Consider the following 24,216-nt stretch of genomic DNA (forward strand, 5'->3'; position numbering starts at 1 on the left):
AGATATATGATTTGTAAATATTAAAAAACATTATAATGAAAAGGCTGCCTTTTCATTTTGTGGATGGCTTCCTTTGCTTGTGTAAGCTTTTTAATAGTCCCACTTATTGGTTTTTGCTTTTATTGCCTTTGCTTTTATGTCAAATCCAAAAAATCATCGTCGAGACTAATGTCAAGGAACCTACGGTTTTTCTTGGAGTTTTATGGTTCCAGGTCTTATGTTCAAGTTTTTAATCCATTTGAGTTAATTTTTGTGCATGGTATAAGATAGTGGTACAGTTCCATTCTTTTGTATGGGGCTGTCAGGTTTTCCCAGCACCACTTGTTGAAGAGAGTGTCCTTTCTCCATTTTATATTCTTGGCTCTTTTGCTGTAAATTAATTGACCATACATGTGTGGGTTTATTTCTGGGCTCTCAATTCTGTTCCATTGGTCTTTGTGTCTATTTTTATTCCAGTACCATATTGTTTTGATTACTATAGCTTTGCAATAGAGTTTGAAATCAGGGATCATGATGCCTTCAGCTTTGTTGTTGTTCTTTTTTTTTAATGAAACAAATAAAAAAAATTTTTATTTATTTATTTTTGGTGTGTTGGGTCTTTGTTGCTGCTTGTGGGCTTTCTCTAGTTGCGGTGAGCGGGGGCTACTCTTCGTTGTGGTGTGCGGGCTTCTCATTGCAGTGGCTTCTCTTGTTGCAGAGCACGAGCTCTAGGCATGTGGGCTTCAGTAGTTGTGGCGCACGGGTTTAGTTGCTCCATGGCATGTGGGATCTTCCCGGACCAGGGCTTGAACCCACGTCCCCTGAATTGGCAGGTGGATTCTTAACCACTGTGCCACCAGGGAAGCCCCAATGAAACAAATTTTTACTTTCATTCTATATTTACAAAAAGACAAAGAGCATAGGGAGTGGGGAGGCAGGAATGATGCTGGTCACCCCCCACCCCCACCAGAGTGCAGCGAGAGGCCACAGCCAACAGAATGGGTCAGACTGCTCTCCCCTGCCATTACTGATAACAGCAATGGACCAAAGGCTTCACTTAACAAGGTCAGTCTGTTTGGGGGGAGTCAGACGATCTGTCCAGTCCGTGTGCATGAGGAGGAAGTCCCAAGTCAGTCTATTGAGGCCTTGGCTCTCCATAGGCTGGGGCCCTTCTCTTGGAAGTTCTGGGCCGCCCTCTCCAGGGCACATAGGGGCCACAGGGATGATGCCAGGGAAAACCCCTATGGACCACAGGGGCCTGCTGCTGATAACAGGGTCGGGGGAAGGGAGGCCTAGGTGGCTGGGGACTAAACATAAAGTCAACTTCGAAGGCAAATTCTGTCTGGGTAGTTTGGGGGAATATCTGAATGGAAATGGTTTAAGGAGAATTGATTCGATTGGAAAGGATGGTCTGAAGAAAAATGGGCATCTTGGGGACAGACTAGGAATGGGGGTGTCACCTCGTGAAAGGGGATGGGACAGGGTTGTGGGGGCAGGAGTGGGAACTGGGGTGGGTGGGGAGATGGTGTGGGGGGCAGGGGGCAGCACCCAGGCGGAGGCAGGGGTCGGGGCAGAGGAGGGAAGGCCGGTTGATCTTTGCAGCACCCCCTTGAGGGGGGCTGCCTCTCAAGTCTCTTGCCAGGTCCTCCCCTGGCAGGGCCATCCTTGATGAACTTGCCCACTGGGTTGCGCTGGGGCAGCTCCACCCCCCAGGCGTCGGCCACGTGGGCCAGCAGAAGCGGGGAGAATTGTTGGTGCACACGCTCGTTCCAGTGCACTCCGTCGGAGCCGTGCTTTTGGGCCTCGTCAGAGCTGTAGAAGTTGGCTTCAATCATGTTGGTTTTCAGGGTGGAGGCTGCGGGTCGGAGCTCCAGCGGGAGGAAGCCACTGGTGATGTTGTCGCCCACGGGCATGGCCGTGTTCCAAACCAGGAGGCACGACTGGGGCAGCACCTGGCACAGGCGCCCAAATAGGCTCTCCAGGTTCTGCAGGTAGTTCGGCCAGGAGTCCTCCCCGTATCTGGTGAGGTCCCAGAGGCAGGAGCTCATGATGACCAGGTTTGGGTTGTGCTCACTCGAATGCAGCTCCTCTAGGATGGCTTCGAGGTAGTCGCACGTCAGGAGCACACGTGCGTCAGGAAGTAGAAGTGCACCAGGTGCTGGCCAGAGCCGAACTGGCGCCCCTCGCGGTAGTGGGTGCCATTAGGCATGCGGCCCTGCTTGCCCCCCTGCACCAGCTCATCCTGCTCGAAGCCGTACTCTCCCTTGGCCTTGAACTGGCTGAGTGTGAGCAGGTAGTCCTTCTGCAGCAGGAGCACTAGGTCCTTGTACACGGCCCTCTGGACCGAGTCTGCCAGGACGACCATGGACTTGTTGTGGAGAAGCTGTTGCACTTTGGAGGCGAGTCCGTGGCCCATGACACTTGGGACGTGCCGCCTAGCTCCTTCCTTTCACTCAGTGGGTCTGCGGATGGCTCCTCAGGTGTAAGGGCGATCCCTCAGCTCAGGTGGCTGGTCCTGCTACATCCTCAGGCACTTTGCTCCAGGAGGTGCCCCAGAGAGGGGAGAATTAGGCATTCTATGTTTCCTTCAATCTCCTGGGGCTGGCTCCTTTCTTTAAACCTTAAACACATTCTAGTTTCTTGCTTTAAAAAGGAAAGGAACCGTCTTTGACTCCACCTCCAGGATAGTCCTATCTTTTGCTTCCCCTTCAAGGCCACTTTTTGCAAAGTTGTTTGAACTGGCTGTGTCTGGGTCCTCACCTCCCATTCATTCCTCCTTTTACTTGATTTTGGCTTCCAACTCCACCAAAGCGAAGAAACGTTTGTCAGTAAATCCCCAGCGATTTCCTTGCTGCTCCTTTCAGTGACTACTTCTTGGTCGTTATCACATCTGTAGCATCCCTAGCTCCTTGGGGCTGGGGCACCAATGGTGATTCCCTTCCATGACTCTGCCGGAGAGTCTGACACCCTGGTCTCCTGTCTCACCTCCCCCGGTATCCTGTGTGAGTTTCTCTTTCTCTGGCCATCCCCAAACGTCAGTCTTTCTCAAGGCCCACTCATTGACTCTTTCTTTCTTTTCTCCAACATTCTTTCCTTAGGTGAATTCATCCATGCTCTTGGTGCCCATACACTCCGATTTGCCCCAACTTTTCTGGTCTGTTCTTCTTTTTAAAGATTGCTTTGGCCATTTGGGTATCTGTGATTCCATACAAATTTTAGGAACGTCTGTTCTACTTCTGTGAAAAACGCTATTGGAATTTTGTTAGGGATTGCATTGAATTTGTAAATTGCTTTTGGTAGTATGGACATTTTATCAATATTAATTCTCCCACTTCATGAGCACGGAACACCTTGCCATTTATTTGTGTCGCCTTCAGTTTCTTTCATCAACGTCTTACAGTTTTCAGTGTACAGGTGTTTTGCCTCCTTGGCTAAATTTATTCCAAGGTATTTTGTTTGTTTTGATGCAATTGTAAATGGGATTGTGTTCTTAATTTCTCTTTCTGATAATTTGTTATTAGTGTATAGAAATGCAACAGATTGCTGTATATTAATTTTGTACCCTGCAACTTTACTGAATTTTTTAATTCTTTTTTTGTTTTGTTTTGTTTTGGTAAAGTCTTTATGGTGTTTTACATATAATTTCATGGGTTCTACAAATAGTGACAGTTTTACTTCTTCCTTTCCCATTTGGATGCCTTTTACTTATTTTTCTTGCTTCATTGCTGTGGCTAGGATTCCAATGTTGTGTTGAATATAAGTAGCAAGAGTGGGTGTACTTGTCTTGTTCCTGATCTTAAAAGAAGAGCTTTCAGCCTTTCACCATTGACTATGATGTTAGGTATGAGCTTATTATATATGGCCTTTATTATGTTGAGGTACGTTCCCTCTACACTCACTTTGATGAAGGTTTTTATCTAAATGGATGTTGAATTTTGTTAATTGCTTTTCACATCTATTGAGATGGTCATATGATTTTTATCCTTTATTTTGTAAATGTGTATCACATTGATTTATCGATGTTGAACCATCCTTTCATCCTTGGAATAAATTTCACTTGATCATATGTATGATTCTTTAAATGTATTGTTGAATTCAGTTTGCTAATCTTATGTTGAGGATTTTTTCATCTATGTCCATCAGGGATATTGGCCTGTAATTTTATTTCTTGCAGTGTCCTTGTCTGGTTTTGGTTTCAGGGCAATGCTGGCCTTGTTAAATGAGTTTGGAAACATTCTTTTTAGAAGGACTGGTATCAATTCTTCTTTGAATGTTAAATAGAATTCACAAGTGAAGCCATGTGATCCTGGACTTGTGTTTCGTGGGAGGTTTTTGACTACTGATTCAATCTCCTTCCTAGTAATTGGTCTGTTCAGATGGTCTTTCTTCTTGATTCAGTCTTTGTATGTTTCTAGAAATTTATCCAGTTCTTCCATGTTGTCCATTTGTTGGTGTATAATTGTTCATAGTAATCTAGTATGATCATTTTATTTCTGTGATATCGATTGTAATTTCTTCTCCATTTCAGATTTTATTTATCTGAGTCCTCTCTTTTTTCTTAAGTCTAGCTAAAGGTTTGTCAATCTTGTTTATCTTTTCAAAGAACTAGCTCTTGGTTTCATTGAATTTTTGCTGTTGTTTAATCTCTGTTTCGTTCATTTTTTTGCTCTGATCTGTATTATTCCTTCCTGCTACTAACTTTGGGCTTCATTTGAGGTATAAAGTTAGGTTGTGTATTTATGATTTTTCTTGTTTCTTCAGGTAGACATTTATCACTATGAACTTCCCTCTTAGAACTGCTTTTTCTGCATCCCTTAAGTGTTAGTATATTGTATTGCCATTTTCATTTGTCTCAAGGTATTTTTTTAATTCTTTTTTGATTTGTTTCACTCATTGATCTATGGCATGTTGCTTAATCTCCATATACTTGTGAATGTTCTAGTTTTCTTCTTCTGAGTTCTATTTCTAGTTTCAAACCATTGTGGTCAGAAAAGATGCTTGATATGATTTCAACCTTGTACATTTTTTAAGAATTGTATTGTGGCCTCATATATGATCTATCCTGGGGAAAGTTCCAAGTGCCCTTGAGGAGATGTGTATTCTGTTGTTTTTGGGTGGAACATTCTATTTATATCTGTTAAATTTATCTGGTCTTATATGTCATTTAAGGCTAATGTTTCCTTATTGATTTTCTGTCTGGATAATCTATCCATTGATGTAAGTGGGGTATTAAGTCTCCTACTATTGTTGTATTCCTGTCTATTTCTCCCTTGAGATATGTTAATATATGCTTTATATATTTAGGTGCTCCTATGTTGGGTGCATAAATACTTACAAATATTATATCCTCTTGTTAGATTTACCCCTTTGTCATTATGTAATACTTTTCTTTAACAACTTCCACACATATCATATGGCAGGGTTAACCATGGTCATCATGTTGTACATTACATACCTAGCACTTATTTATCTTATAACTGGAAGTTTGTGCATTTTGATCACCTTCCTCCAGTTCTACCTCCCCCACCTCTGCCTCTGGTAACCACAAATCTGATCTCTTTTACTATACGTTTTGGGATTTTTGTTTGTTTGTTTGTTTTATAGATTACACCTGTAAGTGAGATCATACAGTATTGGTCTTTCTCTGTCTGACTTATTTCACTTAGCACAATGCCCTCAAGGTTCATCCATGTTGTTGCATATGGCAGAATTTCCTCTTTTAATGACTGAATAACATTCCATTGTATACCACATTGTATACCACAACTTCTTTATCCATTCACTGTCAATGGACACTTAGGATATTTCCATATTTTAGCTATTATAAATAGCTGCTATGAACATGGGGAAACAGATATCCATTGTGTTTTTCCTTCAGACATATTCCCAAAAGTAGAATTGCTGGATCATATAGTAGTTCTATTATATTTTTAATTTTTTGAGGACACTTCATACTGTTTTCCATAGTGGCTGCACCAATTTACAACCCCACGAATAGTGCACAGAGTTCCCTTTTCTCCACATCCTCACCACATTTGTTAACTCTTGTCTTTTTAGGATGGTCATTCTAATGGGGGGTGGGAGTGGTGGTGAGGTGATATCTCATTGTGTTTTTGATTTGCATTTCCCTAGTGATTAGTGATGTTGAGCATCTTTTCATGTACCTGTTGGCCATCTGTATATCTTCTTTGGAAAAATTTCTATTCAGGTCCTTTGCCCAATCCAATTTTTAATTTTTTTTTTTTTTGCCATTGGATTGTATGAGGTTTTTTTTTTTTTTTTTTTTTTTTTGCTGTACGCGGGCCTCTCACTGTTGTGGCCTCTCCCGTTGTGGAGCACAGGCTCTGGACGCGCAGGCTCAGTGGCCATGGCTCACGGGCCCAGCTGCTCCACGGCATGTGGGATCTTCCCGGACCAGGGCACGAACTCGTGTCCCCTGCATCGGCAGGCGGACTCTCAACCACTGCGCCACCAGGGAAGCCCTGTATGAGGTTTTTAAAATAAATTTTAGATGTTAACCCTTTATCAGATATATGGTTCACAAATATTTTTTTCCCATTTTGTAATTATCATTTCCCTTTGTTGATTGTTTCTTTTGCTGTGCAGAGCTTTATAGTTGATGTATTCTCACTTGTTTATTTTTGATTTTATTGATTGTGCTTTAGGTGTCATATCCAAAAAAATCATTACCAAGACCCATATCAAGGAGCTTCTTCCTATTTTTTCCTCTATGAGCTTGATCATTTCAAGTCTTACATTTAAGTCTTTAATCAATTTCAAGTTAATATCTGTGAGAGGTCTAAGACAGGTCTAGGTTCATTATTTTATATGTGAATATCCAATTTTCACAGCACCATTGACTGAAGAGATTATCTTTTCTCCATTGAGTATTCTTGGCTCCCTTGTAAAATAGAGTTGACCATACAAGCTTGAATTTACTTCTGGGCTCTCGGTTCTATTCCTTTGGTCTATCTGTCTGCTTTTATGCCAGTACCATACTGTTTTGTTGACTGTAGCTTATCAGTTTAGCTTGAAACCAGGAAGTGTTTGTTCTTCCTTCTTAGGATTTCTTTGGTCATTGGGGTCTGTTGTGGCTCCATATAAATTTTAGAATTTTTTTTCTACTTTTGTAAAAAATGCCATTGGAATCATAATAGGGATTGCATTGAATCTAGAGATGGCTTTTGGTAGTTTTGACATTTTAACAATCTTAATTCTTCCATTCAATGAAATTGGGACACCTTTCCATTTATTTGTGTCTTCTTTGATTTCTTTTATCAGTGTCTTGTATTTTTCAAAGTAGAAATCTTTCACCTCCTTAGTAAATTTGGTCCTAAGTATTTTATTGCTTTTGATGCTATTGCAAATAGCATCATTTTCTTCATTTCTTTTTAAGATAATCCATTGTGAGTGTATAGAAACATTACTGAGTTCTGTATGTTAATTTTGTATCCTACACTCTTGCCAAATTTGTTGATTATATCCAACAGTGTTCTGGCAGACTATTTAGGATTTTCTATGTATGAAATCATGTCATCTGCAAATAGAGATAATTTTACTTCTTCCTTTCCAATTCTGATACCCTTTATTTAGTTTTCTCGCCTGACTGCTCTGGCTAGAACTTTCAATACTATGTTGAATAGGAGTGGTGAGAGTGGGCACCCTTGTCTTGATCCTGATCTTAGGAGAAAAGCTTTCAACCTTTTACTGTTCAGTATGATGTAGCTATGGGCTTGTTATATATGACCTTTATTGAGGTATGTTCTATCTATACCTAATTTGTTAAAGCGTTTTTATCACAGACAGGTGTTGAATTCTGTCAAATGCTTTTTTTCTGCTTATATTGACATAATCATATGAGTTTTTTCTTTCATTCTATTAATGTGGTGTATCACACTGACTATTTTGCATATGTTGAAACATCCTTGCATCCTAGGGGTAAATCCCACTAGGTCATGGTGAATGATTCTTTTAATGCACTGCTGAATTTGATTTGGTACTATTTTATTGGGAATTTTTGCATCTATATTCATTAGGGATATTTGTCTGTAGTTTTCTTTTCTGGTTTTGGTATTGGGATAATGCTGGCCTTGTAAAATAAGCTTGGGGGAGTGTTCCCCTCCTCTTTATTTTTTTGAAAGAGTTTGAGAATGATTGGTATTCATTCTTCTTAAAATGTTTGGGAAAATTCACCAGTGAAGCCATCTGATCCTGAGCTTATCTTCATTGGGCAATTTCTGGTAACTGATTGTCTCCTTATTAGTAATTGGTCTGTTCAAATTTTCTATTTCTTCCTGAGGCAGTGCTGGTAACTTGTATGTTTCTAAGAAATTTCCATTTCTTCTAGGTTATTCAGTTTGTTGGTGTATAGTTGTTCAGAGGAGCCTCCTATGATCCTTTGTATTTCTGTAGTATAAATTGTAATGTGTCCTTCTTCATTTATAATTTTTTTAAATAAATTTATTTTATTTTATTTTTGGCTGCGTTGGGTCTACGTTGCTGCGCAAGGGCTTTCTCTAGTTGCAGTGAGCGGGAGCTACTCTTTGGTGCAGTGCGTGGGCTTCTCGTTGCGGTGGCTTCTCTTGTTGCGAAGCATGGACTCTAGGCACGTGGGCTTCATTAGTTGTGGCATGTGGATTCAGTAGTTGTGGCACATGGGCTTAGTTGCTCTGCAACATGTGGGATCTTCCTGAACCAGGGCCCGTATCCCCTGCACTGTCAGGCAGATTCTTAACCACTGCACCACCAGGGAAGCCCTTCATTTATAATTTTGTTGATTGGGTCCCTTCTCTTTTTGCCTTGGTTGGTGGACCTAAGGGTTTGTCAGTTTTGTTGATCTTTTCAAAGAACCAACTGTGAGTTTGTTTTATATCATCTATTGTTTTCTTTTCCCTTTATTTATTTCTGCTCTTTTATTTCCTTCCTTCTGGTAACCTTGGGCTCAGTTTGTTCTCCTTTTTTCTAGTTCCTTAAGGCATAGAGTTAGGTTGTTTCTTTGGAATCTTTCTTGCCTCTTAGTGCAGGTGTTTGTTGCTGTGAACTTCCCTCTTAGAACTGCTTTTGCTGCATCCCATAAGGTTTGGTATGTTGTATTTCCATTTTCATTTGTCTCAAAATACTTTTAAAATTTCCGCTTTAGTTTGTTTTTGATCCATTGGTTGCTCAGGAGAGTGTTTTAAAATTTCCATGTATTTGTAAATTTTCTAGTTTTCCTCCTGTTACTGATTTCTAGTTTCATCCCACTGTGGTCAGAAGAGAAACTTGCTATGATTTCAATCTTCTTTAATCTGCTAAGCCTTGTTTGGTGGCCCAACATATAGTTTATCTTAGAAATTGTTCCATGGGTGCTTGAAGAATGTGTTTTCTGCTGTTGTCAGACAGCATGTTCTGTATATGTCTGTAAGGTCTATTTTGTCTATAGCATTGGTCAAATCTGCTGTTTCCTTATTGATTCTGTGTCTGAAGGATCTATCCATTGTTGAAAGTGGGATATTAAAGTTCCCAACTATTTTTGTGTTGCCATTTATTTCTCCTTTTAGCTCTGTTTTTGTTTTATATATTTAGATGCTTCAGTGTTGAGTGTATAAATATTTATAATTGTTATATCTTAATGGATTGACCTCTTTATCAGTATATAATGAACTTTTCTGTTTCTTTTTACCATTTTTAGTTTAAAGTCTCTTTTGTTTCATATAAGTATAGCTACTCTTGCTTTTCTGGGGATTATTATCTGTTTGAAATATCTTTTCCATCCTTTCACTCTCAGTCTATGCATGTCTTTAAGGCTAAAGTGAGTATCATATAAGGCAGCATATTGTTGGATCTTTTTTTTTAAAATCAATTCAGCCATTCTGTATTTTAATTAGAGAATTTAATGTTTGCATTTGAAGTAATTATTGATAAGTAAGGACTTACTGTTGTCATTTTGTTCATCATTTTCTGGCTTTCTTGTAGATGCATTGTTCCCCTTTTCATATCCTGTTGCCCTTTTTTTTTTTTTGGCTGTGCTGTGCAGCTTGTGGGATCTTAGTTCCCTGACCAGGGATCGAACCTGGGCTCCCTGAAGTGGAAGTGTGGAGTCCTAACCACTGGACTACCAGGGAATTCCCCTTGCTGTCTTTTTTTTGTGTGTGTTTTGATGTCTTTTGGTACCAGTGTTCTCTGACTTCTTTATCATGTTCTTCCATGTAATTACTACAGGTTTTTCCCTTTGTGGTTACCATGAGGCTTACGTAAAGTATCTTAAAATGATAACATTCTATTTTAAGCTGATAACAACTTAGCTTTAATATAACTCTTGAAATTTACACTTTTACTTCTCACATTTTGGGTATTGATGTTACAGTTTACATATTTTTAATACTATGAAACTACTAACAGATTATAGTAGTTATTATTATTTTTTTAAACTTATAACTAGAGTTGTAAGTGAATTCACACTACTCTTACCATATTACATAATCTAATTTTGACTATATGTTTACCATTAAAATGAGTTTTATGCTACTTTCTTCTGTTTTTATGATGCTAATTAGTGACCTTTTACTTTCACTCAAAAAACTCCCTTACCATTTTGGTAAGGCAGGTCTAATGGTGGTGAACTCCCTTGCTCTTGTTTGCTCATGAGTCTTTTCCTTCCTTCATTTATAAGGACACCTCTGCTGGGTATAGAATTCTTGGTTTACAGGTTTTTTTGTTTTGTTTTTTTTGTGGTACGCGGGCCTCTCACTGTCGTGGCCTCTCCCGTTGTGGAGCACAGGCTCCAGATGTGCAGGCTCAGTGGCCATGGCTCACGGGCCCAGCCTCTCTGTGGCATGTGGGATCTTCCCGGACTGGGGCACGAACCCGTGTCCCCTGCATCAGCAGGTGGACTCTCAACCACTGCGCCACCAGGGAAGCCCTCCCTTTCAATATTTTGAATATATCATCCCATTCCCTTGTGGCCTGAAAAGTTTCTGTTGAGAAACCTGCTGTTAGTCTCATGGAGATTCCCTTGTATGTAATGTCTGTCTTTTGTCCTGCTGCTCTCAACTTTCTTTATCTTTGACTTTTGACAATGTTAATTGCAATGTGTCTCAGTGTAGTCCTATTTGGGTTCAACATATTTGGGGTCTTTTGGGCCTCATTGATCTGGATATCCATTTCTCTTTTTTGGTTTGGGAAGATTTCAGTCATTATTGCTTTAAGTATACTTTCTGTTCCTTTCTCTTTCTCTTCTGGAGTTCTCATAATGCAAATATTCTTTTTTTTTGTGGGGGTGGGGGGCTTGTGTCTCATAAGTGCAAAGGCTTTCATCATTGTTTTTCTTTCCTTTTTTTTTTCTTTTTTGCTCCTCTGACTGGATAATTTCAACTGTCTTGTCTTCCACGTTGCTGACTTTTTTTACTTCTGTATTGAGTCTGCTTCTGAAGCTCTTAATTGAATTCTTCAGTTTAGTTATTGTATTTTTCAGCTCTAGAATTTTTTTCATGGTTTTTATTTTTGTTCAACTTCTTGTCATGTTCATGAATTGTTTTCCTAATTTCATTTGTCTGTGTTCTTGCATTTCACTAAAGTTCTTTAAGAGGACTATTTTGAATTCTTTGGCTGACAGTTCATAGATATTCATTTAAATAGGCTCAGTTACTGAAGTTCTCTTAGTTTCCTTTGGTGGTATCATATTTCCCTGATTTTTCATGAGCTTTCATTCCTTACATTGGTATCTGTGCATTTGAGTAAGTGATCTCTCTTCTAGACTTTGTAGGTTTGCTTTGGTAGAGAGAATTCTTCGCCAGTTAGCTCAGTTTCAGTTTCTGCAACTGTCTGCTGATAACGACCTTGAGCAGCTGGGGCTTGCTATCAGGGTCTATTTTTGGATGAGGCAACTGCCTGAGCTCTGAGGGCAGGGGTGGGAGGGTGTGCTGCTGACGGAGAACAGTTGGATAGGACTCTTGTCTTGGTTCCCTGCCGAAGTGAGGCTGTAGGATGGGCTCTGCAGTTGCCTGGGTTCTCTGGTCAGGCTTACTAGACCATTGGGCCTGGGTACTGTACTTAGCAGTAGGTATCTGCCCTGCCCTAGTGGGGCAGCAGAATGGAATCCAGGGTCTGCACGGCTTGTTTCAGGACTTGAATTTGGGAAGAGTGTATACTGAGTTCCCTCTCCAGATGGGGGCTACAGGTTTTGCTCTGCAGATGGGAAAAACCTCTCTGTTCAAGTGCCACTGTAAGCAGGGCAGATGGATGGGCTACATAGCTTCCCATGTGCTGTGGTTAGGTTCCTTGGTCGGGTGGACTGAAGCCTATAGTCAGCAGTGAGTGGGGCTACAAATTAGTTTCCCTGCTTGGGCGCAGTGGAAGAACTAGCTCCAAGGTTTGTAAGGCTATTTGTTTGTGATCTTGATTCAAACCAACCTCTGCCCCAAGTTCCCTGGCCAAATAGGGCCACTGGCTTTGCTTTGCAGGTTATCAACTCTGCCTGCCCACCTCTCTGTTCGAGCTTGCTGTGCTATACAGCCTCTACATGTTCCCACCAGTCCCCCTGGCCAGTCAGGGTGGGGAGACACACTCAGCAGCTGGTAGGCCTAGGATCTGCTCTCATGCCTGGGTGGGGCAGGAGGGTCCATTTCAGGCATCTCCCAAATTTTCTGAACAGGCTTTCTGGTTAGAAGGGGCCGAGAGCTACACTTAGCAGCAATGGGGCTGTGAATGAACTCCCCCTGTCTGGGCATATCAGGGGAACCCTCCATGCCTGGTACTCACTTTGCTCTGGGGCAATCAGCTCTGCCTGCCTGCCTCCTGGCTTGAGCATTACTGGGTTTCCATGCCTTGGAGGGGGAAGTGGGCAGATCAGCCTCCAGAGCTGGTAAAACTCCTTGTTTGAGGACCTGGCTTGCACCCTGCCAAGTTCCCTGCTCAGACTGACTTGGTTCTGCAGCTGAGCAAAGCTGCTGGTTGGGATTACTACCTGGGCGCTGCAGGGAGGGACTTGGTCTACCGAGATCTGAGTGCTGGTTGTTGCAAGCCCCTCCCTCTTTCTCCATCAGGATCAGCTCCCCAGTGGTTGAGCCCTGCAGATTCTCCTGCAGTCCCTGTGGGGTAGCTGCTCTCACAAAGCAGCTCACAATGCTGAGGGTCCCAGATGTCACCCACGAGCTCTCTTTTCCCACTAGTGGAGCTGTGTTGGCCTGGGGGAGGGGCAATGCAGTCAGTGTGCAGCTGCTCCTGTTACCCTTCTGATACACGTCTTGATCTCTGTGGTGCAAGGCGTGGGGGTGGGGTGGGGTGTGGCTCAGCCTCACCCTGTGTTCTAGGATGCTCTTGGTGGTTTCCTGTCCATATGAATCCTTGTTAGCTGCTGTGCTTGTGAGGGCAAAGTCAGGGATGACCTATGTTCCCATCTTGGTGATGTCACTGAGTTAACTTTTGAAATACATAATTTCTATAAAAATGCCTGATCCTTCTAATACTTAAATATAATAAATTCACTGGAAGCTGAGTCAAGGAGTTCAGGCCCACCATAAAATCTAGTCAAATATGTTTAATTGTGAGGGTCCCTTTATTAAAGAGAAGGTGCCTGGGCTATGGGGTTCGAAATCTTGGAGGGTCTGACAGGCATGCTCCTCTGTTCATAGGCACCTGCGCCCAACTTCAGAGTGTGCAGGAGCTTTCATTTAGCCACACTGTTCTCTTATTCTGAATTCCATCTAAAAATATTTAAATTAACCTTCAGGCTTCCTGGAGAACATAAAAGTTATTTTGAATTATTTTCACTGCCAGGATCAGCATAATTCCCTTCCCAGCCAGCTCAGTAGGTATTCAGTGATAGAGAAACCGGTTTTTAAATTAGTACAATTTTGTGTTTGTAAGGAAGCCATTATTTTTAATTATTGGGCATTTTCCTCAGCCTGGCTTGCCCAGTTAATAAAACTCAGCTCTTTAGCATGGTTTTTATTTTTGCAGAGGGCAGACTTTGGGAAGTAGTTTCCCGATGTGGAATCTCCCTCCAGAATGTTTTGAACTCTCCAGGCACACGCCTGTCACAAGGAGCCTTGTAAAAAAAAACCCTGAGAAAAGGAAACGCTGTCATTAAAATGGCCCTGCTGGGCCTATAACTGGTGACTCTAACTTAGCTTGAGGGGCAACGTTGGGAGCTGGCGAGTCGAGAAACTGGAAAGAGGAAGTGAACACTGGCATGGATCCCCTCCTGGAAATGGCACTGTAGCACAGCAGGAGAGACCTCAGACTTACAGCGGAATCCCTTGCCCATCCCACTTCACATCTGGGAAACCCAGAAAAGATTAGTGAGGGAGGGCAAGAGATTCTCCATGCCTGGGAAAGCTGAAAAGCAGACCGCCCTGCTTGGAGAGTTTAGTTATTCACCCGCCCAGAGGAAAAGCCTGGCCTAGATGACATCTTCATTTCCTTTCTGGGTCAGTCCTCTGGGATTTAAAAAGCAGCTCCCATACAAGAATCCATGCTATGATGGGATCAGGGATGGAGCAGACGTAACAACTTGCTATAAATTTAATATTAGCTTAAATAATGCATAATTAGAAGGGTAAGCCTCTGCAAACACATTAAATAATGTATTCCCCAAGCAAACATGATTTTTGGATGATTTGCTATTTTGGATGGCAGTGAGGTAGAAAGGTGGAGAGACCTGAATTTGAGTTGCAGTTTTTGTTTTTTTTTAAATGTCGGTTCATTCATTGGTTTGTTTATTTTACTTTTATTTTTGGTTGTGTTGGGTCTTCGTTTCTGTGCGAGGGCTTTGTCCAGTTGCGGCAAGCGGGCGCCACTCTTCATCGTGGTGCGCGGGCCTCTCACTATCGCGGCCTCTCTTGTTGCAGAGCACAGGCTCCAGATGTGCAGGCTCAGTAGTTGTGGCTCACGGGCCTAGTTGCTCCGCGGCATGTGGGATCTTCCCAGACCAGGGCTCGAACCCGTGTCCCCTGCATCGGCAGGCAGATTCTCAACCACTGCGCCACCAGGGAAGCCCTGAGTTGCAGTCTTAACACTGATCAGTTTTGTCATTACAAAGCAGAACCTTTACTGGTCATGCCTCAGTTTCCTTATCTGTCATGGCCTGTGAGCTCCTAGTGGGTAGAGACTTTATCTTATTTTTCTTAGTGTCTCTATTATTTTGGAACACGCTTGGTGCTCAAACATTTGTGAGTAAGGGGGTTGAATTAGACCAAGTATAAGCACGCTGGCAGCTCTGATGATCTCAGCTCTAATATGAAAAACTGAGATGAGAAAATGTGAGCAGGACATTTGTGACTTCCAAGTATCTGAAAGGCTTCCTTCATTCTAAAGAGCAATTGGAGTCATTCTGGGAGGAACCCCCGAGACCTAGAACTTAATAGACAGAGGTCGGAGGGAGAGGATTTTCATGATGTCAACTTAAAATCACATCCACTCATTCAGCATTGACTGAGCACCTACTCTGTGCTTGTTAATGTGACCAATATTTAAACTAGAGCAGGACAGTTAGGGCCCCTGACCTCATGACCTTACAGGTCAGAGGAGGATAAAGACACACGAACCAACAATGAAAAACATTCGTGTGGTGATGAGTGAACAGAGGAAGGCACTATGGGAACGGAGGAGGGACACGGAGCCAGAACTGGACGGACGAGGCCAGTTTCCCAGAGGAACTGCTGCCCCAGTGGGGCCCAAAGTATGAGACTTCACAGGTGAGGGCAGGAGATGAGTCAGGGAGAATAGTCCAGAGGGGGCAGTCAGCAGGTGAAAGCGCGGGTGGTAAGCGAGGGCCCTGCCCAGGCAGAGAACCTCACTTCCGATGCTGTGGGAGTGTTCTAGTGGGGTCAGGTGGTCCATAGGTAGGGATGTGGCAGAGAGGAGGGGTGTCTGATATGGAGCCTCAGCCCAGACGACCTGAACGGACTTGGACTTGTCATCCTGCAACCTGAACTTGGAGAATTCAAGTATGTTGCGTGTCTCCTAGCCTCTCAGAAGCAGGGAAGGCAGTCCAGCCTGCAGATGAATGCTCCTTTGTGTTCAACAGTGGGTACATCTGGGGAGGACGTCTATGCTTCTAAGATCCTTAGCAGCACCAGTCAGGCCCCAATCCCTTGACCTCACCACCCCCCCAGCTAGTCTGCTCCAGCTACACTGGCTCATGTTCTGCCTCAGGGCCTATGCACATGCTGGTACCTTAGCACAGAAGGCTTTCTTGCCATTCCATTCCTGAAAATTTCCTACTCTTCATTCAGTTCTCACCCCAAATGTCATCTTCCTAGAGTGGCCTTAACCTAAATCAGACACTCCCTGTTATCTCAACCAGTTTTTTTTTTCCACAGCACCCATCACCATTTCTTTACACTATTTGTAACTTATTTGATTATCATCTGTTTCCCCTTGCTCCAGCATAAAGCTCCATGAGGGTCTTTCCATTTTTCCATCACACCAATCAAAACAGCAAGCAAGTCATCCGAAAGTAATGTTTGCTTGGGGGATACATTGTTGAATATATTTTGCAGAGGCTTACCCTTCCAATTATATATTATTTAAGCTAATATTACATTTATAGCAAGTTCTGCCTGCACGAGCACTGCTCAGAATTCAGTGTCTTGTCTGTTCACTAACATACACTCAGTGCCTCGTACAGTGCCAGGAACGCAATAGGTGTTTGAAAAAATAAAACGTTGGTTGGTGTAGAATGAATGCACTGTGGCAGGGAGGGCTGATAAAATTCAGGCTCTTGCGATGACTGCATATGTTAACAGACCTACCTGAGTGGGTTCCATGCAGAACTGAGTTCACGTGCGTGCGTTCACAGGCACACATGCACACCCGTCCCTCACCTTGTTCCTGCGTCACTGTCATTTGCCACAAAAGTAAAAGTAACACGAGCCAACGTGTAATTGCAATGTCATATTAATCATACAGAAACCAAAACAAAATTACTAACTCCCACTTCCTGGAATACTAATAACACTAATACCAGTATCATGATGGAAGATTATCTGGGAAGCAGTTTTCCTTTTGTTCTGCTACCTACACATGTAGCTGTTTCTTGCTTTTGCAATCTCTATGTAAATCATAATCAGGAGGAAATATCCTAGAGGGTGGTTATATGCCTTCCTTATCAGAGAGAATCACGCGCTAAATCCATCTTAGGAAAGAGCAGAAGTTTTAAATCGTAACAGGAGGAGGTGGTTTCAGTTCTCTCTTCCAAAAGTCTAGAAGAAAGTCTTGCTGGAGGGGAGGAGCATTAATGCATTAAGAGGTCCTCAGGCAGAAGTTCGCTTTATGATTAGGCTTTGGAGGGGGGAGGATGAAGGATATACCTGGGTGTGTATGAGTGTGATTTAACCATCTCTTCCTTCTGTGGGTGTAGCACCCCCTTTCTCTAAGGTTTCCCCATCTAGGAGTTTTTACTGAGATGTCCATCACACGAGACACGTGTCCACGTGTGACCCAGCCAATCACAGACCCCCACCTGCCTGACCAGTGATTGGCCCCGGGGTGTGACTGCCATTTCATCTGTGCCAGGCCATTCAGAGTTCTTCCAAGGGATTTTAGATTTTAATTCTGTAAGAGATTGCTTCCTCTTCCCCCTGGGTCACTAAGCTGAACTGGTATATCAGTCTGGAGTCATCTTTAGCCAAGTCTGCCTGACTCCCAGGGTGAAGAGGTCACCAGTCGAATGTAGGGGTAAATTAGGCTAAGTGTCAAGGGAAATACTGCTAAGAGATGGAAGGGGGCTGAGAGAAGGATGTCAGCCTGATGATACCATTTGAGCTGGTGAAGTCGCTAAGGCTAGCTCCTCTCTGGTAGCGGCCCGCGAGGCAAGACAACGCATGCCCTTTTTAATTGAGCTAATTTGAGTGCACTTCCTGTCTCTTGCAGTGGAAAGATCCCTGACAGATATGGAGGCATTTATGCACTAAGCATTTCCAAGGAGGCGCCTTAGAAGGGGGCATGGTCATCATACCTTCCTTTGTCACCCACTGTCTGAATGCCCATCCCATGGCACTTGTCACCAGGGATACAGCGGTGAGATGGTCCTCGTGCTCATGGAGCTTACAGGTACCCTGATGTAACAGCTTTGTGAGTTTTTTGAAGGCCAGAGGAAACAGGAAAGGGTGGTGGGTGGTGAGGGCCTGAGGGAGGAGGACTCTTTCAAGTGAGATTCCTGGAGAAATCCTTGGGAGGCATCATGAAGACCTTCCCTACTTTGAGTTTGGGCACGGACAACCTCTCGAGATTTTGCCAAAGCAACCAAGCCATAAAGATTTTGGTGGAAGCGGGTGGCCACGGTCCATCCATCCACTATTTTACATTTCACCAGCCTTTATGTAAGAGCTGCTGACGCGTTCCTCACCTGAGAGGTGCCCTTGGCTGGAATGCTGGAGGAAGGGGTACCTAGTTTCACTGGGTACTGTTCTATGGTACTATCTTCACCGAGATTTTTGGTAAACTCCAGGGATGCTCAGAGCCTTGAGCCCTCATGTCACTCAACTGGCCAGGCCGCCAGGAGCTTGCCAGTCCCTTGGGAAGATCAGGCGATTTGCCTCAATGCACGAGACCTTCAGTTACCACACCAGAGATGCTCTCCAAATCCCTTCTTATCCACGGCGGGTGGGGAGCAACGATTACATGGTGCTGCTTCAGTGGTAGCACCTGCAAGTTCATTCAGTTTCTTCCCCGTTGCAAGTGGCAGCACTGGGGCTGTCAGAATCTCACATCTCTGTCTTGGGGTTCAGTTCCCTGCCTCTTCCCTCCACAGAGCCTGGCAGGCCAGCCCCTGAAGGGCTTCTCAGTCTACATGATCATGGAAGGGGCCCCTTAAAAGGTGAGCATGACACAGCAACCCTGCGAGCTGCCAAATCCTGTTAATTGTGTGTGCTCAGTAGCTCTCAGATGTCCCTCTGTCTTCTCTGCTAATGATTTCATTTCTTGTTTGGATTACCCCTCTCCTCCTATCCTATCCCCGTCTGATCTATCTTCCTCTGCACCCGAGGAAGCCTGAGAGGTCTTTCTAACGCGACAAATCCCAACACGTCGCTCTGCTAACCAAACCCTGGAACAGCCCCGCCACTGTCCTCAGGATAAATGCCAGCCTAGCAAACTATGCCCTTCCATTCCCTTCCCACCCTAACCCTGACCAACTCTCTGGCCACACTGAGTTAGTGTTCTGCAATGACATTCCTTTTCTTTGGGACCTCTCTGCCTTTTTACAGGCGACACTCTGTCTGACCACCCCTTGCTGATATATCTTTGCCTGGCTAATTCCTACTGCTCTGTCGAACTGATTCCAACTCTTCTATGAAGCAACCCTCAGCCCTGATCGGGATGGCAGGGACCCTGCTACGTGGTCACCAAATCTCCTTTCATTGTCTCCTTAGGCATGCAGAAAGACACCATTTCCTGAGCTTCCTTGCAGTTAAGTTGAAGTCACCCCACTGTGTTCTCACCAGGGAGGATGGCAGTGATGCCTGCCCTGTCTAGCCCTGCTCATTAAGCCCTGATTTCAGGGCTTATTTGTTCACATTTGTTAACCGATCACAGCCCATCCTCCCCTGGCTGATACAGTGACGTACCCCTTCCCTTGACATCCTGGCCTCCGGGATAGCTCACGTCACACGACTCACATGTGACACTCCACTTTCCCTCTCTACCTTCTCCCACCTGCTCCCTGGCAATTTCCAGGAGTTGCTTTTATTTCATTCACTAAACAATTTATGAATTTAATTAAAATAAATGAGATGCAAATAAATTCCAGACTTTCTCCCTCATTTTCAAATTACATTTTCAGTCCACTCAACCTGTTATAATCTCATAGTGATTTTCATTTAAGAGAGCTAAATGGATATGTGATTATTGTTACAGGAACTAACACCAGACAATTAAATGTTGAGGTGTTGATAGATAAAGCTGTGTTTCGATTTGCATAAACATGATGCCAGCAAATCTAACCCTGGCAGAAATTCAGTTATGAGACTTGCGTGCCTAACTTCTGCTAATTACCATGAGTACCATTATTACGATTTTTAATATTCAGAGTTGGGATTATAGCCATTTTATTTTAGGGCTGCATTTATCTTTATTTTGAAAACTTTTAGTCAAACTGCATCACTGATTTATCAGAGAAAAGGCACAATTACTATTTCTAATCAACTTCTATGGTGCAGTGTATCAAAAATCAATTATACAGCCCTGAAATCCAGTCATTAAGGATTTAGCTACTAATCTCATTTCATTTTTGTCTTTAGGAAGATACTGCAGCTTGCAACTTTGCAGATACCAGCAGAGGAAGAAAAACATGGGAGACTGCTGATAACCTAACGTGGAGAATTAAACTCCAGACAGACAAAGGCGAGGGCGGAATCTTAACATGGAGTGGCCTGGCTCTGCAGGGAGGTCACCTGGGCTGGCTGGATTTCAAGCCAATAACACGGCAGAAGTTATGACCCAGGTTTTGTTGAGCGTCAGCCTTCTAATCTCAGGAATTCCAAAGCAAAGCATGTGTTAAACCCTGCCGTATTGCATTATTTACCATCTTCCTGGTGAGTATCTCAATCTGCAATGATTTGATCTGTTAACTGACTTCTTATCTGTGGCCCCTGTTGTGCCATGTAGCTCCAGCGCATAGCACAGTGCCTGGCTCCTAGTTAGGGGTTCAATAAATAGGTGCTGACTTTGATGAAGACCGATATCCCGAGGATTCTCCCCAGTGCGAGGGAGAGCCTGATGGTAAGAACCAGTCCCTTTTGATGCCACGTACGTGAACAGAGCAGGAACCAGATTATCTGGATGACTGTTGCTCTAATCAGGAGGCTGTGAGGCCTGCTGGTTAAGAATTCTGGCAAGTGAGACAGACAGAACTGGGGCTGAGTCCTGGCTTTGCTGTTTGTTTGCTAGCCGCTGTACCCTTGGACCGGTTATTTAGCGTCCCAGAGCCTCTGTTTCCTCATCTGAAAAAGGGAGATAGTAACACCTACTCCCACAGGGCTCTTGAAAGTAAGATAATACAAGTAAAGCATTTAATGTAGTGCTCTCATCATAAAAGTCCTCAATACATGTTATATATTGGTTTTAACACCTACTCCCACAGGGCTCTTGAAAGTAAGATAATACAAGTAAAGCATTTAATGTAGTGCTCTCATCATAAAAGTCCTCAATACATGTTATATATTGGTTTTTAAAGCTGTAACTTGTGGGTACGTTACCTAGTCTGGGGAAGCTAGAGTTGGTTAAAACTTCCTGCTGCAGTTTGCTTGTTACTTCCTCTTAGGAAGCCTTCCCTGATGCCTGCAGGCTGGATAGTAGCACCTCCTCTGTGATGCCACCAAGCCCTGGATGTTCCTCTCTCTACTCACTTAATCCATCGGATTATCCTGAGGTTTATACATTCTACCGGATTGTCCACTCCTTGAGCGTAAAGCGCACATTATAAAACTGTCAGTACGGTAGCCATGGGCACCAATTCATTTGTTGAGTTGGGCAAACAGTGAAAGTTGACAGAGAAGATAGCGAGTGTGAAAAGAAGACCAGAGGGTTCTCTGCTTATAGCTTAAGGTAAATCCCCAGCTTTTCTAGTCCTAGGAAATGCAGAACGTTTTCTCCGAGGTCTGAGTCCCGGCAGGATGTGGCTCACGTGTCTCTCTCAGGGAAGAGAGAAAGGCACAATGGAAGCTTGGGAACTGGGAGATGGCCTCAGCTCTGGAGGAAAGGGGGTGTCCCCTACCACTTTGTGGGGACAAGTTGGGTGGAATGACTTACCCGGAGCTTCCTGCCAAAGATGGTAACTTTGCCTTTAATCTGTTCCTTTCTTAGGCGCCACTCGATGGAGTTCAGGCCATTCTCCATGGGCAGCGAGATGTTGCAGCGCCCAATGGTGGGGGTGATGGTGCCCGCTAGGACGTGGGGCTCGCTGTGGAAGCTGACGCCCATCCCGTTGGCGTACATCACCCGCAGGGTACCGTTGTTGCAGAGCTGGTAGCTGTTCCGCACTTGATCTGGAGAAATGTAAGTGGGGGCGGGGAGAGGGAAATAAATTATCCACTCTGTTAGTCACAAGAGAACAGAACCCCTATTTTTGTAGGTTTCCATGGTACTTTGCAGCTGTCAGTGTAAGGCTGCCTTCAATTAGCACACACGCAGTGTTAAGGTGAGTAGCAGAGATGCCACTGATCCACAGAAAGAAAAACATTATTAATATGTGGCACTCCAGAAATAATTATGCTGTGATATTTTTCTTTTACTCACGGAAGACTATGAGGAGTACATTTAAAGACGCCTCTTGCCTACACAATTCGTGTCAATCAAATCCCCGATCTTTAACATATGTATTTTAGCTTAAATGAAACAAAATAAAGGAAAACTACTTAAAAAAATTTTTTTCTCCTTTCGCCTACCCTCTCACCTGAAGCTGATGGTCTACCATAGGTCAGCTCCACTGCAAATCAAGTCTAGGATTCTTTGAGAAAACAAAGAGAAAAAGCAACCTTCCTGCCCCTCATGTGTTTGCTGCTGACTCCACCATGATGCCATCTCCACTCCAGAGGAATCTGAAGAGACTCAACTAGCACGAGGGAGACCGAGCCAGTGGGTGCTGATAACGTGTGTGTCTTCCCAAATGGAATCTACACTAGTCAATCATTCAATCAGACTTCTGGCCTTTTCCTTTATCGAAAAGTTCCAGGTAGGAAATGTGAGTCGGAGACTCCTTTTATAGATACGATGCTTCCTGATTATTTGGGCAAAGGAGTCCAGCTGGCCTGGCCTCTAGAGGCGCTGGCTTTTGGGATAGTGCACAAGTGTGCACCTGTCACGACTGCAGCCCTCGTGCAGAAAGACAAAATCTACATCGTTAATCATCTGGCAGAGCAGAAACAGAGTAATGGAAACAGGCTCTGTCGTGGGATAAATAGTCCAGCAATGACACCATTTATCTACCGAGAGGACACGTTTATCCTCGGCCAGTGGGCTAGCCCACTGACATTATATCTTCATTACCTGCACAATTCCTTTTCTTGCCAGCCTGTGCACTTGTCCTGGACTGTATGTCATGCCGAACAGCAAGAGTAACCACGAGGTGGTCAGAAACCTTTGAGGTCTTGGCAAGAGACTGCTAAAGGGCTCTGTGACTGTAACAACCCCACTCATCACACAAACGCTTGGAAGAAAGGGAGAATCAGAATGGGACCAAAATACAGGTGGGCTCAAGAGACTAAAAACCACCTTTGAGAAGGTAACTGTGTGTGTGTGTGTTGGGTTGGTAGGGAGTGCTGGTGATGGAGAGGTGGGGGCAGCGTACAGAGGGATGAAAACGGACATTTTCACATAAATATGTAGACATTCCCAACTATCCAGCCACTTGGTTTGGTATAGATGACATTCTCCTGCATCTGATTGATTAAGTCCTTTTCTACAAGATTGACCTCTTGCAGAGTTAGTTTGCTATGGACTAAAACAGCAAGCTGAGGGGTGGGAGGTCTCTGGAAGTCCTCCCAGGCTTGGTAACTCACACCTACCTCTGGCCTTGGCTGAGTCTGGGGGTGAGGGGTGGTGGTAGGTGAGGGGCTTACCTTGTACCACTGTGTAGGAGGCCTCCACAGAAGACAGGTTGGTAATGACAGTGACATCGTCATCACGGTTGGAGTTCTCAATGTCAATGGTGATGGATTTCTCCATTTCCCGGTGTAGGCTGGTCACCACCCCCGTGGGGCGTGTCACATTGGTTAGGCGGCCCTCGTGGTCATAGCTGGAGAACAGACACACTGGTTAGAAGCACAGTTCCTGGGACTGAAGGCTTCCCCAACGCTCAGAACCACACAAGGGACAGACTCATGGTGCCAGAGAAAGAGAAACTGGCAGGTGGGGTGGCCAGGTGGTGCAGCACGCTGAGGCTCCTCATCACAGTCATCAAAGCTCCAGCCTGCCCTGAGAAGCAAACGGTGATGCTTTTTTCTACTACCCACTGATACACCTGAAAGCATACATTTCACCTTAGGCAGGGGGTACTTAATCATGCTTTCCCAAGTTAGTTAGTGAGAACAGCAACTTTATGCTCAGCTTTATGCTCTTTGTGTTCCACAAATTAAAGGACTGAATAATGAACAAATAAAATCTGAACAGACCAATTACTAGTAAGGAGATTGAATCAGGCATCAAAAACCTCCCACCAAAAGTCCAGGCTCACTTGGCTTCACTGGTGAATTCTGCTAAACATTCAAAGAAGAGTTAATACCAATTCTTTTCAAACTCTTCCAAAAAATAAAGGGGAGG

General features: G+C 43.8%; 1 protein-coding gene, 1 long non-coding RNA gene and 1 pseudogene across 13 annotated transcripts in view; 1 reads left to right on the forward strand and 2 right to left on the reverse strand.

Moving 5' to 3' along the window:
• LOC308615857 overlaps nt 1-20,267 on the forward strand; it is a 52,963-nt gene extending 32,696 nt beyond the window's left edge. Inside the window, exons 2-4 of the long non-coding RNA XR_014015634.1 lie at nt 17,833-18,012; nt 18,713-18,778; nt 20,199-20,267. This is a non-coding gene — a long non-coding RNA (uncharacterized lncRNA). The remainder of the gene's footprint in view (nt 1-17,832; nt 18,013-18,712; nt 18,779-20,198) is intronic.
• The window catches only part of TENM2 (teneurin transmembrane protein 2), a 536,125-nt gene that overhangs the window by 29,073 nt on the left and 482,836 nt on the right, over nt 1-24,216 (reverse strand). For all 11 annotated transcript variants that reach the window (XM_081231705.1, XM_081231704.1, XM_081231698.1 and 8 more), the window contains 2 exons: nt 23,517-23,692; nt 21,709-21,944 (listed from right to left, as the gene is read on the reverse strand). In XM_081231705.1, coding sequence (XP_081087831.1) covers nt 21,709-21,944; nt 23,517-23,692 — 412 coding nt within the window. The remainder of the gene's footprint in view (nt 1-21,708; nt 21,945-23,516; nt 23,693-24,216) is intronic.
• On the reverse strand, nt 1,115-2,395 carry LOC308615855 (PC-esterase domain-containing protein 1B-like; annotated as a pseudogene). The gene has a single exon. The product of its transcript is annotated as a PC-esterase domain-containing protein 1B-like (transcript).

The sequence above is a fragment of the Mesoplodon bidens genome (assembly GCF_964165515.1).
Source record: "Mesoplodon bidens genome assembly, chromosome: 4".
In the NCBI taxonomy this organism is placed as follows: Eukaryota; Metazoa; Chordata; class Mammalia; order Artiodactyla; family Ziphiidae; genus Mesoplodon; species Mesoplodon bidens.